Source organism: Peromyscus maniculatus, chromosome 1 (genome assembly GCF_049852395.1).
Source record: "Peromyscus maniculatus bairdii isolate BWxNUB_F1_BW_parent chromosome 1, HU_Pman_BW_mat_3.1, whole genome shotgun sequence".
Taxonomy (NCBI): domain Eukaryota; kingdom Metazoa; phylum Chordata; class Mammalia; order Rodentia; family Cricetidae; genus Peromyscus; species Peromyscus maniculatus.
In genome coordinates this window covers 212,551,880-212,566,674 of record NC_134852.1, presented here as the reverse complement: position 1 = coordinate 212,566,674, position 14,795 = coordinate 212,551,880, and the positions used below count along the sequence as shown (strand labels likewise).

General features: G+C 43.7%; 1 protein-coding gene across 2 annotated transcripts in view; it reads left to right on the top strand.

Annotated features, from left to right (window-relative positions):
- The window catches only part of Shtn1 (shootin 1), a 107,114-nt gene that overhangs the window by 40,022 nt on the left and 52,297 nt on the right, over positions 1-14,795 (top strand). For both annotated transcript variants that reach the window (XM_015997190.3, XM_006978456.4), the window contains exons 6-9: positions 1,928-2,025; positions 4,198-4,279; positions 7,653-7,747; positions 13,767-13,913. In XM_015997190.3, coding sequence (XP_015852676.1) covers positions 1,928-2,025; positions 4,198-4,279; positions 7,653-7,747; positions 13,767-13,913 — 422 coding nt within the window. The remainder of the gene's footprint in view (positions 1-1,927; positions 2,026-4,197; positions 4,280-7,652; positions 7,748-13,766; positions 13,914-14,795) is intronic.

The window sequence follows — 14,795 nt, the reverse complement described above, 5'->3', positions numbered from 1 at the left end:
AAAAAAAAAAAACCAAAAACTCAACTTATAAGTAATGATGTAACGGGTTTCTGTTGCCCTTGGAAAAGGGAAGGATTGAAAAGCTGCTAAAAACAAAGCTGGCAGAGCAGTGGGCCTGAGCAGGAGCTTAAGAAGCGCTGTCAATCAGTCGGGTACTTTGAGATGTCTCAGCGACACGATCCCTTCAGTCTAACCCTTTGTGGTTATAGTTATGTTTCATCCTTGTAACATACATTTATTAAATCATAACAATAAGTGATGAAACAGAACACTCACAACTCTGGAGAGGAAATTGCTTGTTTACATTTTCAAGTCAAGATTTCTGTTTTCTCAAACCCTGAATCTCCAGGTTAACTATTCAGCTGTCAGTTTATGCTGTGGGTTGTGACCCCTTGCGGGTCAAGTGACTCTTTCATGGGGGTCACCTAAGACCATTAGAAAACAGATACTTACATTACAATTCACAACTGTAGCAAAATTACAGTTATGAAGTAGCAACAAAATAATGTTATGGTTGGGGTCACCACAACATGAGGAACTGTATTAAAGGGTCGCAGCATTAGGGAGGTTGAGAACCACTGGGTTACATGGTGCTGTGCCAAGAGCTTGTAGCCACTGAGAAATAGAAGAGAATTTGGTGCAATTTGTCTCTGCTGCAAGCCTACAAGTTTGTTTTTTTTTACTTTTAAAATGCCAGATAGTATTTTAGAATGTGAGTTTTTGATAGATTGCAAAGAAAACTCACTTTGGTCCTTTAACATAGCGAGGTTGTTGGGACTACGCCGTGTAAATTCCTGTGTGGCTGGGGTGGGCTTCCACCTGCTATTTGCATTGCCCTTTGGTTTACCTTTCCTTTTAATTAATTGTCAGTTAACCTTGACCACAAGCTGCATTTCCAGTACTCTTGGCTGGACCTATATCTTCTTTTAAAATGAAATGTATTCCAGGTGCAGCCATTATGGAAATCAGTACAGAGGTTTCCCAAAATAAAAATTAAAAAATAAAGGAGAACTGCCATACGACACAGTTACGTACATACCCCAAAGGCCCCACACCCATTACAGAGACTTGAATATCTGTATCTTCTGCTGTATTCACAACAGCGAGGAAATGGAATTAACTGTCCATCAGCAGATGAGTAGATGATGGCAACATGGTACATAAACACGATGAGATTTTTATTCAGCTGTAAAGGAAAATGAAGTTATGTGATGTGGCTTTGAGGTAAAGTGCTGGTCATGCAAGTGTGATGGCCTGAGTTTGGATCTCCAAACCCGTGTCAGGATAGACAGGGAAGCCTATGTCTCTAACCCCAGCACTCCTAGTCCACAAGAGAGGCAGACGGGGGGTCCTCAGAAGCTCATGGCCAACTAGCCTGGCTTACTCAGAGGTAAATGGCAACCAACCTCGGCTCAAACAGATTGGAAGGTGGGAGCCTACACCTTGAGTTGTATCTGATTTCTACATGTGTGTCGGCATGCGTATACTTGCAGTCAAATGCGTGAAAAGAAAATGGGATTATGGAATTTGTAAGGAAAAGACTGGAACTGGGAATATTACTTTAAGTAAGGTAACCAAGGCTCAGAAAGGCAAATTCTATGTGTTCTGTTTCATTAGTAGATCCTAGCATCTCGTCTCATCTTTGTGTGTCTGTAGGGATGAGTGTGGGTAGATAGCATAAAATGAGAAAGAGGTCCATGGGGTGCGGGGATGAGGTTTTAAGGAGGGTGGGTGTTGAAAGGCTCAAGGGGAACCCTGGGAATTGAAAGGAACAAGTGGGGACTGGAGGAGATGCGGGGGTGGGGTGGGGGGTGGAGAATCAACCAAAACAAAAGATGAGTGCAGAAGCCACAAGGAAATCTGCTACTTTGCTAACTAAAAAAAGTAAAATAAAGTATATTTTAATTTCCTTCCTTTAAAATTACAGAACTCCGAGATCAAATTGTTTCTGTCCAAGAAGAAAAGAAGGTGTTAGCCATTGAGCTGGAAAATCTCAAGAGCAAGCTGGTAGAGATGACGGAGGAAGTAGGTACCGCAGGCCTGAGAGGCCAAGCCCTTGGCTTTTTTTTTTTTTTTTTTTTTTTTTTTTGGTTTTTCGAGACAGGGTTTCTCTGTGTAGCTTTGTGCCTTTCCTGGAACTCACTTGGTAGCCCAGGCTGGCCTCGAACTCACAGAGATCCGCCTGGCTCTGCCTCCCGAGTGCTAGGATTAAAGGCGTGCGCCACCACCGCCCGGCATGCCCTTGGCTTTTAAACTTACAGCTGGTTTGGGGTTGGCTGGGTTACACACTTGCTGTTAGAAGGTAACTTTTGATACTAGCACCATGTTTCAACTTTCATTTCAACCCCCTCTGCCATTTCAGTCATTCAGAAAAAGTACAGAGGCAAGACCATGGACATGCGTCACTCCCTAGCTTACCAGTCAGACTGTCAGGCAGCCCTTTGTCTGAGAGGAGGTTTGTAAGAATCGTGACTCCTGTCTGAGGTCGCGTACTCTGTTGCCCTGGTGAAGAAAGATGAGAACAGAGTTCAGGGGATAGCCAGCTTAGTGGGGGACGGGCCACTGCCGTGTGTCCTTCCCACAGAACAGAGGTGCGAGGGGCGGTTTGGAAGAACCTTTTTATCTTGAACTGCCTGTAAGTATGGGGCCGCTCGGTTACCTTCTGTTGGTGACAGGCTTCAGGGATCTGCCTCCACAACCTTGATTTAATTTGTGTAGTTCAGAGTTTCCCGACCAGCGTCTGCCAGCATTGCCAGAGCCCCAGTGTCCTGAGTGGCCCATCAGTGAGCGACCTCGCCTGGTCAGCCCCCTTCCTGCACAGCGGTCAACTCCTTGAGGGCCGTCCCACAGAAAGGCTGGGCAGCCCTGCCCTCCAGTCTCCCTACCCCAGCTGTTCTTGTCTTGTTTCACCTGAACATGGTAATAAGGGGGGAAGAGGGCAATCTCGGGAGAGAGTTCCCTGTTGGCTTTGTATACCACTTACTAACACCAACCAAAGCAAAAAAATGAGGTTACTATGAAGCGCAACCAGTTCATGAACCCTCCAGAGGTGCTGATGGGCTTGAGGCTGTGTTCACGCCAGTACTGTAGGGGAGGAGAAAGGAACACGTAGTTACCACCTGCCCAGCCTCTTAGGGGTGTACTAGAAGACAATTGGGGCTGTTTTTATTGTCACCATTTCAAATATCTAGAAAGAATCAAGCAGCAGACAGTGACCTTGCACACATCTGCTCAGCTTACCTTGCAGGCAGCCGACACAGGCATGGTAAAATGCAGGGACCACCCTGCAGCAGACCCTCCACTCTGTGCCCAGCTCCCTGAGCAGCTGTTGTTCTGAACGTGGTGTTTATCATTCCACTGTGTGTCCTCACCTGCTGAGAGCAGTGCAGGGCACTTTGAGTGTTTTTAGAATCTGTAAGTATACTTGTCTTTTAAAATTCAGCATAATACATTTGAGATGTATCCACCTTGATCTGGGTAGCTTTGCACAAAAAAAAAAAAAAAAAAACAAAACAACAAAAAAAAAAAACTGCTATATAGTATTTTTATTTCAGAAATTTAAGTTTGGGAGAGAATATCACAGATATTTTATTAGTCCAAAAGTCACCAAAGTTTAAAATTATCTTTCAAAAAATGTTTACTATGTACTTTCTTTAAAGAAGTTTAAAACCCGAAATTGAGTATTTGCTGACCTGTTAAATGATAGGTGTGCTTTGTGGGTGATCACACTTGGATTTTTGCTTTAAAAATATGGATGGGTAGGCCGGGCGGTGGTGGCGCACGCCTTTAATCCCAGCACAGGCAGAGCCAGGCGGATCTCCGTGAGTTCGAGGCCAGCCTGGGCTACCAAGTGAGCTCCAGGAAAGGCGCAAAGCTACGCAGAGAAACCCTGTCTCGAAAAACCAAAAAAAAAAAAAAAAAAAAAAAATATGGATGGGTAATGTAAAATGGCTAGAATACTATCCTGTGTAGGGAGGTTCCAATGTCAATTTGAATATGTAAAAGAGCCATGCTCAGGTGTGGCTTGAAGTTCCACAAAAAAGTTTTAATGCTCTTGGTGGAGGAGCTGATGGGCGTTGCCACTTAACAACGGAACTTCGTATTGAAAGCAGGACAGCTATTTGAGGGTCCCATGTTGCCATATGTCTTATTTACAATTTTGGGTTTTTTTTTCTTCTCCACATCTTACATTTGTAGGTAAATAAAGTTAAGCAAGAAAAAGCTGTTTTAAATTCAGAAGTTCTTGAGCAGAGGAAAGTCTTAGAAAAATGCAACAGAGGTATGTCTTTTCAGTCTTCATTTTCTCCTATGTATTTGGCTTACACATATCTGGTGCTTCTTTTCGCCTGTGCCTAGAGTTGATGTTTTTCCTAGGCTGTGTTTTGCTTGGCACTGACTCTTTCTCATATCTATTATTTCACCACTGGGGACATTTAAAAGGGATTTCTACTAGGCTTGAGGGCACACACCTTTAATCCCAGCACTTGGGTAGTAGAAGCCGGTGGATCTCTGTGAGGCCAGCCAGGGCTATACAGTGAGACCTTATCTCAAAAAAAAAAAAAAAAAAAAAATTGGTACCAGAGTGTTCCTGTGATCCTAGCACTGGAGAAGTAAGAGACAGAAGGGTCCCTGAGTAAGCCTAACTGAGTAGATGTGTGTCAGATTCAATGAGAGACCCTTTCTCAAAAATAATAGGTAAGTAGGTAGGTAGGTAGGTAGATGGATGGATGGATGGATGGATAGATAGATAGATAGATGGATAGATAGATAGATGGATGATAGGTAGGAATAGCAATCGAGAAAGATACCCAAAGTTGACCCTCAGTTCCCACATACACACACAAATTGCATGTACAAGTACACACACTACACACATTGCATTAAAAACTTAAATAAAAGCTATTTCCCTTGAGGGAGTTGGAACTAACTAACTCATTTTGAAACTTCAAAGCCATACACTTCTGTCCTATGTGTATTGTGGGACCATAACCATTTTTGCTCACCCCCTTAGCATTTATAGGATTGATGGGCTAGTTAATAAATCTGAATCTAGGAGAGATTGAGAAAGCTGCATAAACATGTAAACATTTTAAATTAGAGGATATAGAAAATGGGCCAGTGGGAAAATGAGCATCAATATTAATATACCAGTAAGGTGTGATGGCATGCACTTTAAATCCCAGAACTGTGGAGTCAGAGGCAAGTGGATCTCTGTGAGTTTTGAGGACAGTCTGGTCTACAGAGCGGGTTCCAGGCCAGACAGGGCTACATATTAAAAGTCTGTTTAAAAAAAATTAGCATGCCAAGTGTCTCCTTGCTCTGGGGTCTTGCGTAATTCCTCTCTGTGTCTGAAATATGATTCCAAGCCTCTAGTGACCCACACAGTTATGGATTCATAACCATTTAGATGAGTTACATAAAAACAAATCTAGTGATGAGGAGAATGGAACCCAGCCTATTCAGCGAGATGTTTCTGATGGCACCTTAAAAAGAAAATGCCATGTTCTTTGGTCAGCAGCTCACTCTTACCCAAGCATGGCATGGGTCTCATGGGCACAGCTGCTTATGTTACAGTTTAGTACAGGAGTGATACTGAAGTGTACCTCTACAAAACTCACTCGGCGGAGGAGACTGTGAGGGCTCTATCAGTCAGTCTGTTTTATTGTCGTTGCTATCATGAACTGCACAAGGCTGGAAACTAAAATGAATATAGATTCAGATATTATCCAAGAGAATGACCTCATCATCTGCTTGTTTCTGGGAAGGCCTCCTTGATGGGGTTAAACCAGCGATGGTGTCACCATCATGGTGGGAGTGTGAGATGTGAGGGAGAGATCACACGACAAGAGAGGGACTGGACCGGTCATTTCTTTCATTGTAACCCGCTCGAGTGAGAACTGACTTCCTCTGAGATCAGCATTAATCCCCTCCCAGGCAGCACCTGCATAGACCTACTCCCCGGCAGTAAGTCCCCCTCTTAAAGTCCCTCCACCTCTTAATGCTAACATACTGGGGGTCAGACTTGCACATGTGCGTCTTTGGAGGCCACACCCCATGCAGACATCAACAGCAGAGGACTAACATGTTCCTTGTTCTCCCTTCAGCCTGTCCCCAAGGCACTGTTTCCTGGTTCAGAAGACAGGACACGGACAGGACTTTCCACACTGCCCTTAGCTTTTGAAGAAAAGGCCTGGCAGCTAAGCATGGGAGATAATAAGATGGTCCCACTTCAGTGTGTATAACCTGCATTCTCTGTGTACTCTGTAGAAACAGGAGTTCACCACACGGCTCTTGCCTTCAGGAAGCCCCCTGTCTAGAAAGAAATGGGGCTACATGAACATAACACCGGGACCAGACTAGTTCCTTTCAGAATCCAAGTCAAAGGGACCTAGACACCGGAAAATTAACTTTTTATTATAGTGTTCTGGACAGAAGAAGAGAGCTGATCGTCCTGCCCAGGGCTTCAGATACTCATGGTCTTCATTGTTCTCATTGTGAAATTTCTTTTTTTAAATAGGTTTGAAAGTCATTTAGTCCTCAGGGACCTATAATTCCCAGCACAAACCACCACTTACATTACTTTACTTGAGTTAGACTATTCTGCTTCTGTCTGAGGAGGCAGTAGTTTACGGGGAACAGAGTTTGAAATTCTATGTCATTACACAGCAAACCCATCCTTAGTCAGTTAGGATTGAAGTGCCCCGTGGAACAGAGTGTGAAAGCAGCCATTAAGAGTGTCTTGGCGGGAGTTTATTGATATGACTCAGCTCAGAGCCGGGCTCTTCAGCAGCAGTCTGCCTGCTTTGTGCCCAGTTCCTAATGGCGTCACGGCTCCCAGCACCCTGCCCACATCATTATTTAACAAAGTAGGCCACATAATGTCGAAAGCAGCAAAGACTGCGTGCTGATTTATTTGACAGGACCTTTTCTATAGTAATTCTTTTTTGGGGGTCAGGGGGGCAGGGTCTCACTATGCAGCCTTGACTGGCATTTTGCATATATCTGTTGACCTGTCATGTGTGCCCTGCCCTGTGAAATGCCTGTGATGTGTTTTTTGTCTTTGGTCTATAAAAGACAGAAATGAGGGGCCTTTTGTCTTCTTGCAAAGGACCCAGGTTCAGACCCCAGCACCCACATGGTGACCCATTACTCCACTTCCAGGGGATCTGACACCTTCTGACCTCAGTGAACACCAGGCATCCCTGTGGCACAGACAGACAAGCAGGCAACACATTTATACACATAAAATTAAATTTAAAACATCAGAAATGTATTCATTTTGCACTCACTTTCACAGTACGTTTATTTGAAAACATATATCTTTCCTTATATTTGCTTTCACAATATGATTTTAATGGCAGAGTAGTATTTCTTGTGGTGTATTTTACCGATCTTTTGGTATTTCCCCAGCAGTGCCAAGAACATGCTTGCAACCACATCTCTGTCCTCCTGCTCTCTTAGGATGGGCATTAATCGTTGAGTCTAGAGGTGTGAATGGTTTTAGATTTTCCATCCACATTTCTAAACTGCCCTCCATAAAGCTCATCGCTCTACACCAGCCAGGAATAGCTGGGGTCATCCACGTGCCGTATGAAGGATTGCTGGTAGCTTGCATAGCCTATGGTCTCTGCTCTTTTCTTTGTCTCCTTCAGTTTCCATGCTGGCAGTTGAAGAGTATGAGGAGCTACAGGTGAACCTGGAACTGGAGAAAGATCTTCGCAAGAAAGCAGAGTCATTTGCACAAGAGGTGGGTATTGCAGCAGGAATCTTAAAGAGTCTTATTAATAAAATCAAACCTGAGGCCAGTTATTGGTGTGAAATGCTGGAAGATCAGAGAGACAGAACAAGCCACAGCTAACTTCACCTGGCCAACTTCTCAGCTGATCTTGTTTCCTCAGACTGGAAGCCTCTGTGTCCTCATATCTGAATGGCTCTCAGCTGAACTGTGCTGCTCAAAACCTAAAAGCTTAACCAGCCAAATGCTTCTAGTTTCTGGTCCTCACGTCTTATATATCTTTCTGCCTTCTACCACCACTCCCTGGGATTAAAGGCTTGCTTTCTGGGATTAAAGGCGTGAGTCACCATGGTTGGCTGTATCCTTGAACACATGGATTTCTGCCTAGCTCTGCCTCCCAAGTACTGGGATTAAAGGCGTGTGCTACCACTATCCTATCCTCTATGTTTAATATTGTGGCTGTTCTGTCTCTGACCCCAGATAAGTTTATTAGGGTGCACAATATTTTGGGGAACACAATACCGCCACAGAGTATGCTGCAGAAATCGGGTGATTTACAGAACACCTATGGACCAAAAAAATTGAACCAGTCAGATAAGAAGGTAATAAATCCCAGTGTTCAAAGCAATGTAGGTGAGTCGTTTACAGTAGTTATTATATTGTTTGTTAGGACATAGAAGAGAGACATTTGACACTTCCCACCACAGGTGACAGATGTCTAAGGAGATGGAGATGTGGTGACAGAGATTTAAGTATTATAGCATATCTCAAATTTCCATGGCATACCCTGTAAACATGTACAATTATGTATCTAAAATAAAAATTTTAGAAAATGTTTGAATAGAACTTAGCGATTTTAAGTGAAGCATCCTCTGGCTAGGTGGGAGCTGCATCATGGCATTAGATTTTCTGAAGTTAGAGGAGAAGACATGGGTGGAGGAGAGTCTGCCATGTCTATCACTGTACACAACCCCGGAGCTGTCCTCACTCTCTTAAGGCTTCCAATATCTGCAAAATAGATGTCCATGTAAATGGAATCAGGGAGATTTTAGAATGCAATGGAATGTGTGTGTATGCGTGTGTGTGTGTGTGTGTGTGTGTGTGTGTGTGTGTGAGCGCACACATGCACGCGCATATGTACAAATATAGAGAGTAGGAATCAACATCTGGGATCTTCCTCAGTCACTGAGGGTCTCTGACTAGTATGGGGATTGCTTATATGGTAGGACAGCCAATGAGTCCCAGGAATCCACTTGCCTCTGCATTTCCAAAACAGAGTAATTTTTAAAAGCATTGCAGAGGTGATAGAGTGCTGTCCAGGGAAAAGAATTTCCATGGAGAGACCTATAACGTGGTGACTAGCCAGCTCAAGTGCAGAATGTCTATACATTTCAGATAGCCTTGAGAATCTGGGCTGTGTCTCAGTGTCATCTCAGATGACAGTGTCATAGTATCTGCCTTTCTCTCCTGGCCATCGTCTGGTGCTCTCATTATATGAGCCGATTCTTCCATCGCTAATGGAACATTGCCATGTTGTACACCCATTATCTCAGCCACTCACCGGTGTAATGATTTCCCTCTCGGGTCAAAGATAAGCTTGGAGCTGCTCTGGTTCCACCTGACCTTGTTGACTGCGAGCATTGGGTATTCCATGGCTCTGGAGCTGGTTTCCAGGGGAATGACCTGCCACCAGGTAGCTGAACTCAAACATCGAGCTTCATTCAGCAAGATCTCAGTCTCTATTGGAATTTTGAGCCTCAGTGTAAAGAACCTTGTGTTGAGGGAGGAAGCGAAGCATCTGAAAGTGTTACAGTAAGAGGTACCCAAGATGGAGAAAGACGACAGGATGATGCAAGAATGACATTTGAAAATCAGATTATGTTTCTATGCAGGATTTTTTGTTTTGTTTTGTTTGTTTTGTTTTGTTTTGTATTGTGTGTTTGTGCCTAAGCATAGCCGGGCTAACATTGACCTCCATAGAAGGTTAATCTAGGTTCATCTGATTTGAAATATTGTGATTCATTTTATTCAGAGAGTTTGATGAAAGCTGGATGAATATTGTTCTCTGTTGACTTGTAAGAAAGAAAATTTGAAGTGTGTCAGAGCCTTGTAGAACAAAAGCTGTGTGGTTATAAATGAGGCAGGTAAATTGATGGGGGAGGGCAGGTAGAGACAATATGGAGAATTGAGTTGTGAAGCTGAGAAGGCTGATTGAGCATGACCCGAATGGCAGGGTCTTACTAAGACATTTCCAGGTTTCATGTGTTTTTTGTACAATAATGCTAGAATACAAAGCAGCTCAGAGAAAAACTTGGAGGCTTCACAGTGGCAGAGAAGACAGGAGAAGGGAGGTTCTGGCAGGAAAGCATGCCGGTGATTCACCTGGTGGGCCTGGGACGCCAACAGTGTGGGGACAGCATGGGCACTATGCTGCGCTAGCGCAAGGCAGGCAGGCAGGCCTGGGAGGCTTCTGGGAAGCAGCATAAATAGGTGTAGCAGTGCTCGGTGTTGAGATTTAAGCTCTGTCGTGGCGAGAAGGGAATCTTTTTTTGACACGTGACTGCTGCCGAAGGCGTGAGACTTGTTTCCCAGGAACCCAATGCTGCGTGTTCTGGGGGATGTGCCCAGCACCAGACTGGCAGTGTGTGACTGTTGAAAAAGAAACTAGGGGCTTGTTGTCCACAGTCTTAGAAATAAACAACCAAGTTTACTTGCTTTACATATCTCATTGTAACAGCAATTTGTGTGCTTTAAAAAATTGTAAATACATAAATGAGAAACTGAGAACATTCCTTCCTCTTTCTCGTACTAGTTTATTTAAAACAAAACAAAGCCTGTTCCCAAACAGGAGGAGTCAGTTGTCTCTAGAACTGTTTTTAAAATTTTCATCTAAGTATTACATTTAAAAAATTTTTTACTTACTTATGGTGTGTGTGATTTTTGAGTGTGTGTGTGTGTGTGTGTGTGTGTGTGTGTGTGTGTGTGTGTGTGCTCTCCTTCCACTTTCATGGGTTCTAGAGATTGAACTCAGGTCTTCAGGCTTATGCAGCAAGTGCCTTTACTCACTGAACCATCTTGTCAACCATATTTTAAAGTGATTCTCTTATGCTTTTCAATGTGTTTTTCTTGGTATTCCTTCCTGAATAATTTGGATGATGTTGGAATATTGCTTTGAATTCTGTATTAACATAAGATTTTTATTCTCACTCCCAGTCTTCACAAAGACATGAGATTTCTCAGAAATTCTGATACCTATGGTGTTCTTCCTCCAATAAGAGACCAACTTTCTGACTCTGAGTCATTCTTGCCACAGCAAAGCCAAAACTCATTAGTGTTTGGTGACTAAATGTCCTAGAAGAGGACACACAGGGAGTTTTGAAGTTTGGGGAAGGTGGTATGATTACTACCCCTCCCCCTAATTCCTCTAGGTGTTCCCTTTTTTTTTTCTCTCTCTCTCTTCTTGTGGATAATCCCATGTAGCCTAGACTGGCTCCTGATTTGATATGTAGCCAATGATAACCCTGGATTCCTGCTCTTCCCGTCTCTGCCTCCCTGAATTCTGCGATTAAAGGCTTGTAATTACACCGGTATTTGTGATGCTGAGTGTTGAGCCCAGGTGATATGTAGACTAGACAAGCACTCTAACTGGACCAATAGTGTTTGAGAGTGTCATAGAGATTCGGAGAAAGAAATTCACACTAGGAAGATGTAGTATTTTGGCTTGTTTGTTTTCAAAGTGCCACAGTTGAGGTACTTTGTATTCAGGTAGTGTTAAGCAAGGTTTCCAGAATGTTTCTCTTTCCCAGAGAATCACAGAGGGAGGACGGAGCAGCGCCTCTGTGTTCCTGGGGAGTGGGTGCCAGGGAGTGGGGTCCCCACTTGTTTTCCCTGCTCTTTGCCAGGAACACATGCAGTGAAAAGAAGCCTGGAACTTTGCTTCAGCTGTGGTTAGCTGCCCTCTGTGGGGACTCCTGAGGGGCTAAGGTGTTGGAGGGAGCCTGGCTAGTTAAGTTTTAATAGAGAAAAAAAAATGTGTCAAAATTATTGTAATAATAATGATAACCAAAATAATTCATTTCTGATAGGCACTGCTCAAAAATTCAAGACACTGTGCTGAATCATTGATTGCCCCCTGTTGGTTGGAACCCTAGTCTCCTGGGTAGAATGCCTGGGCTTGTGCACATTTGGCTGTCTCTGTGCCTATAATGCTTACGGAGAGGAGGTGACGCTGAAGGAGTATGGATTCCATGCACTAGGCAAAATTGTGTTTCATGTTTTCAACTCTTTCAGAGGATTTGACTTCAGTTCCCAGCACCCACATCAGGTAGCTAACAACCACCAGTGAGTTTAGCTCCAGGGAAATTTCTCACCCTTTTCCGGCCTGTGCAGGTACCCTCATACACACATACATCCACACATAGAGATGTACTTGGACACATAAATAAGAAATCCTTTTTAAAAAATAGTGTGTTTTACCTGTTTGAGCTGGTGGTATGTCTTAATTTTGCACAACTTGTAGTAACTTGGTAGACTTTTCGAAAATCCTGCACAGGAAAAGAATGAAAGCCCAGCCATTGTGTGTGTGTGTGGGGGGGGCACATCTGTGTACAGCACATATGTGTTTCGAGACCAGAGGTCAACACTGGGTGTCTTTCTCTCTCTCTCTGCATCTTATTTTTGGGTAGGGACTCTCACTGAACCTGAGCTCACTGATTGGCTAGGCTGACTAGCCACCAAGCTGCAGGAGTTCCCGTCTCCCATCTCTCCCTCCAGAGCCACCATTAGAGATGTGCGAGGCCCTGAGGCCGTGCCCAGCTTTTCCATTATATTAGGACCCAAACTCAGGTCCTCTGCTTATGCAGCTGCCGCTCCCAGACTGAGGCATCCCCGCAACCCCCTTCTAGCCACGTTTTTCTCCTCCTAGAACGATATACTGGGAAGAAAACATGAGTTTATTTGTATTATATATTCACGGTGAGTTTAACTGACTGGGACTGACTGACAGACTGTAAATCCCTGAAGTTCCGGTCTTTGCACATGGAGGTTTGCAGGAGTTTTATTTTTGTCCTGAGTTACATTTCCTGACATTTTGTTACATTGCAGATGAAGTTGTATATATGCTGTACAGTAAACCATCTCACTGTGCACATCTTAGAGTTAAGCTACAGTGTCATGTAAGAAGCCATTAAGATCCTGACAATGTAAAGCATTGCTGTTCAGAGACTTCAGAATTTGTGAAATAGCTCATGCTTGAGATTGCCCATCAGTCATCTTGGTATGGTGAAGAGAAAATAAATAACAGACAAATAGAAAATAATTCTGCTGTCAATTGTGTCAACATGGGAGAATTAGCCGAGTCGCATTCATAAACAACTCAATGAAGCGTTCAATACATGTTAGTACAGCCTCCCTCCCTCCTGAACTGTTTCTCACTGGAGGAAACTAACGTAGGTCTAATAAGAGCAGAGGAGGTCAGGCAATGAGTGTAAGTTCTGGTCTTGATGCCCATGTACCCTCAGGGAACTCACTCGTTCTCTGAGCCTCTGCTTCCTTATCAGGAAAATGTGTTGGTATCTATTTGACAGTGTTGTTCTGAGTGTTGAAAGATATCTGCACATAGAGTGATAGCCACCATACTGTTCAGTGATTAGTGAAGGCTACCTCGTCACAGTAGGAAGTTAGCTCATAGGCTATACGGGTGTACGCAAGGACAAAAGAAACGCATAGGAGGTGCCTGGCACACGGTATGTGACTGACACATACTTGTCGCTATTAGTGCCAATGCATTTTAAAGCAATAAGGGAACATTTAAAGTTGAGCTTTAGAACTCGATTACTGTATCTACTCCTTGCTTAGAGTGGTGATTTAGGTACTGAAGCAGGTGTGAAGTTGGGAATTGCATCGTGGCAATGTCTGCTCCAGGAGCTCCTACTTCAGTGATTTTCTGGGGTCAGTGACTCACTGCATTCAAGCTGCACTGGGATCTGCATGCGCTGATCTGTGTACACATGTTTGTCATTAACTTTTGCAGATGTTCATTGAACAAAACAAGCTGAAGAGACAAAGCCACCTTCTGCTGCAGAGTGCCCTTCCTGATCAGCAGCTGTTGAAAGCTCTAGACGAAAACTCAAAACTCATCCAGCAGCTTGAAGAAGAGAGGATCCAGCATCAGCAAAAGGTAACTGACTTCATTCTGGAGGTGTGGACATACACACATGCAGACATATACACATGTACACACATACACACACGTAAATGGATGTATACGTATGTACATACACAGCCACATCACACACACACACATACACATGTAACATACAGACACACGAATGCATACACACACACCACACATACACACATACCACACATGCACATGTACAGTCAATGCACATCATACATTAAAACAGGAGGTGCTAGTGAGTCTTTCTAGAGTTCCATATTTTGCCTTGCTTACTAAGTCTTAAATATCTTTGAGAAAACAATAGCTTCCAAGTAAATTTAATGTGCTGTTCAGCTAAAATTCATAGCACACTGTCATGGAGTCTTTAAAATGATCTTGAAGTTAATCAAATAATAAGGTTGGAGAAGCAAGGGAAAGGATAGGACTCAGAGTGTATTGGGCAGTTCGTAGTCTTGAAGTCTGGGAAGGTGTGGTTTTCAGAGACGGACTACTTGTAGGAGAGTGTATGGGTCTTGCAGAGCTTCTTGGGGGACATAGGGCCTTATTCTAAGAGGGAGGGAATGAAAAGCCTGTCATTAGTAATTGCTTTCTTAGTTACAGTTTCTGATTGTGCAGGCTTGTGTAGGTATCTGTAGTAAAGGACTCTGTGGCATTTTATTCAATTTGCAGGAGTAGAACTCTTCAGGTCAACATGGCCCAGGTCCCTCTGTGTCCTTGCGGTGGGAGGGGTGGGGGAGGGAGGATGTGGGAAAAGGACTTGCAGAGGCCACTTCAGAATGGTGACGTCAGTGTGGGGGGGTCCTCATGGCAGACCTCGTTCATGAGGAAAGGCTGTTAGCTGCTACTGACTTTTACCTGTTAGCATCTCAGAGCAAAGGT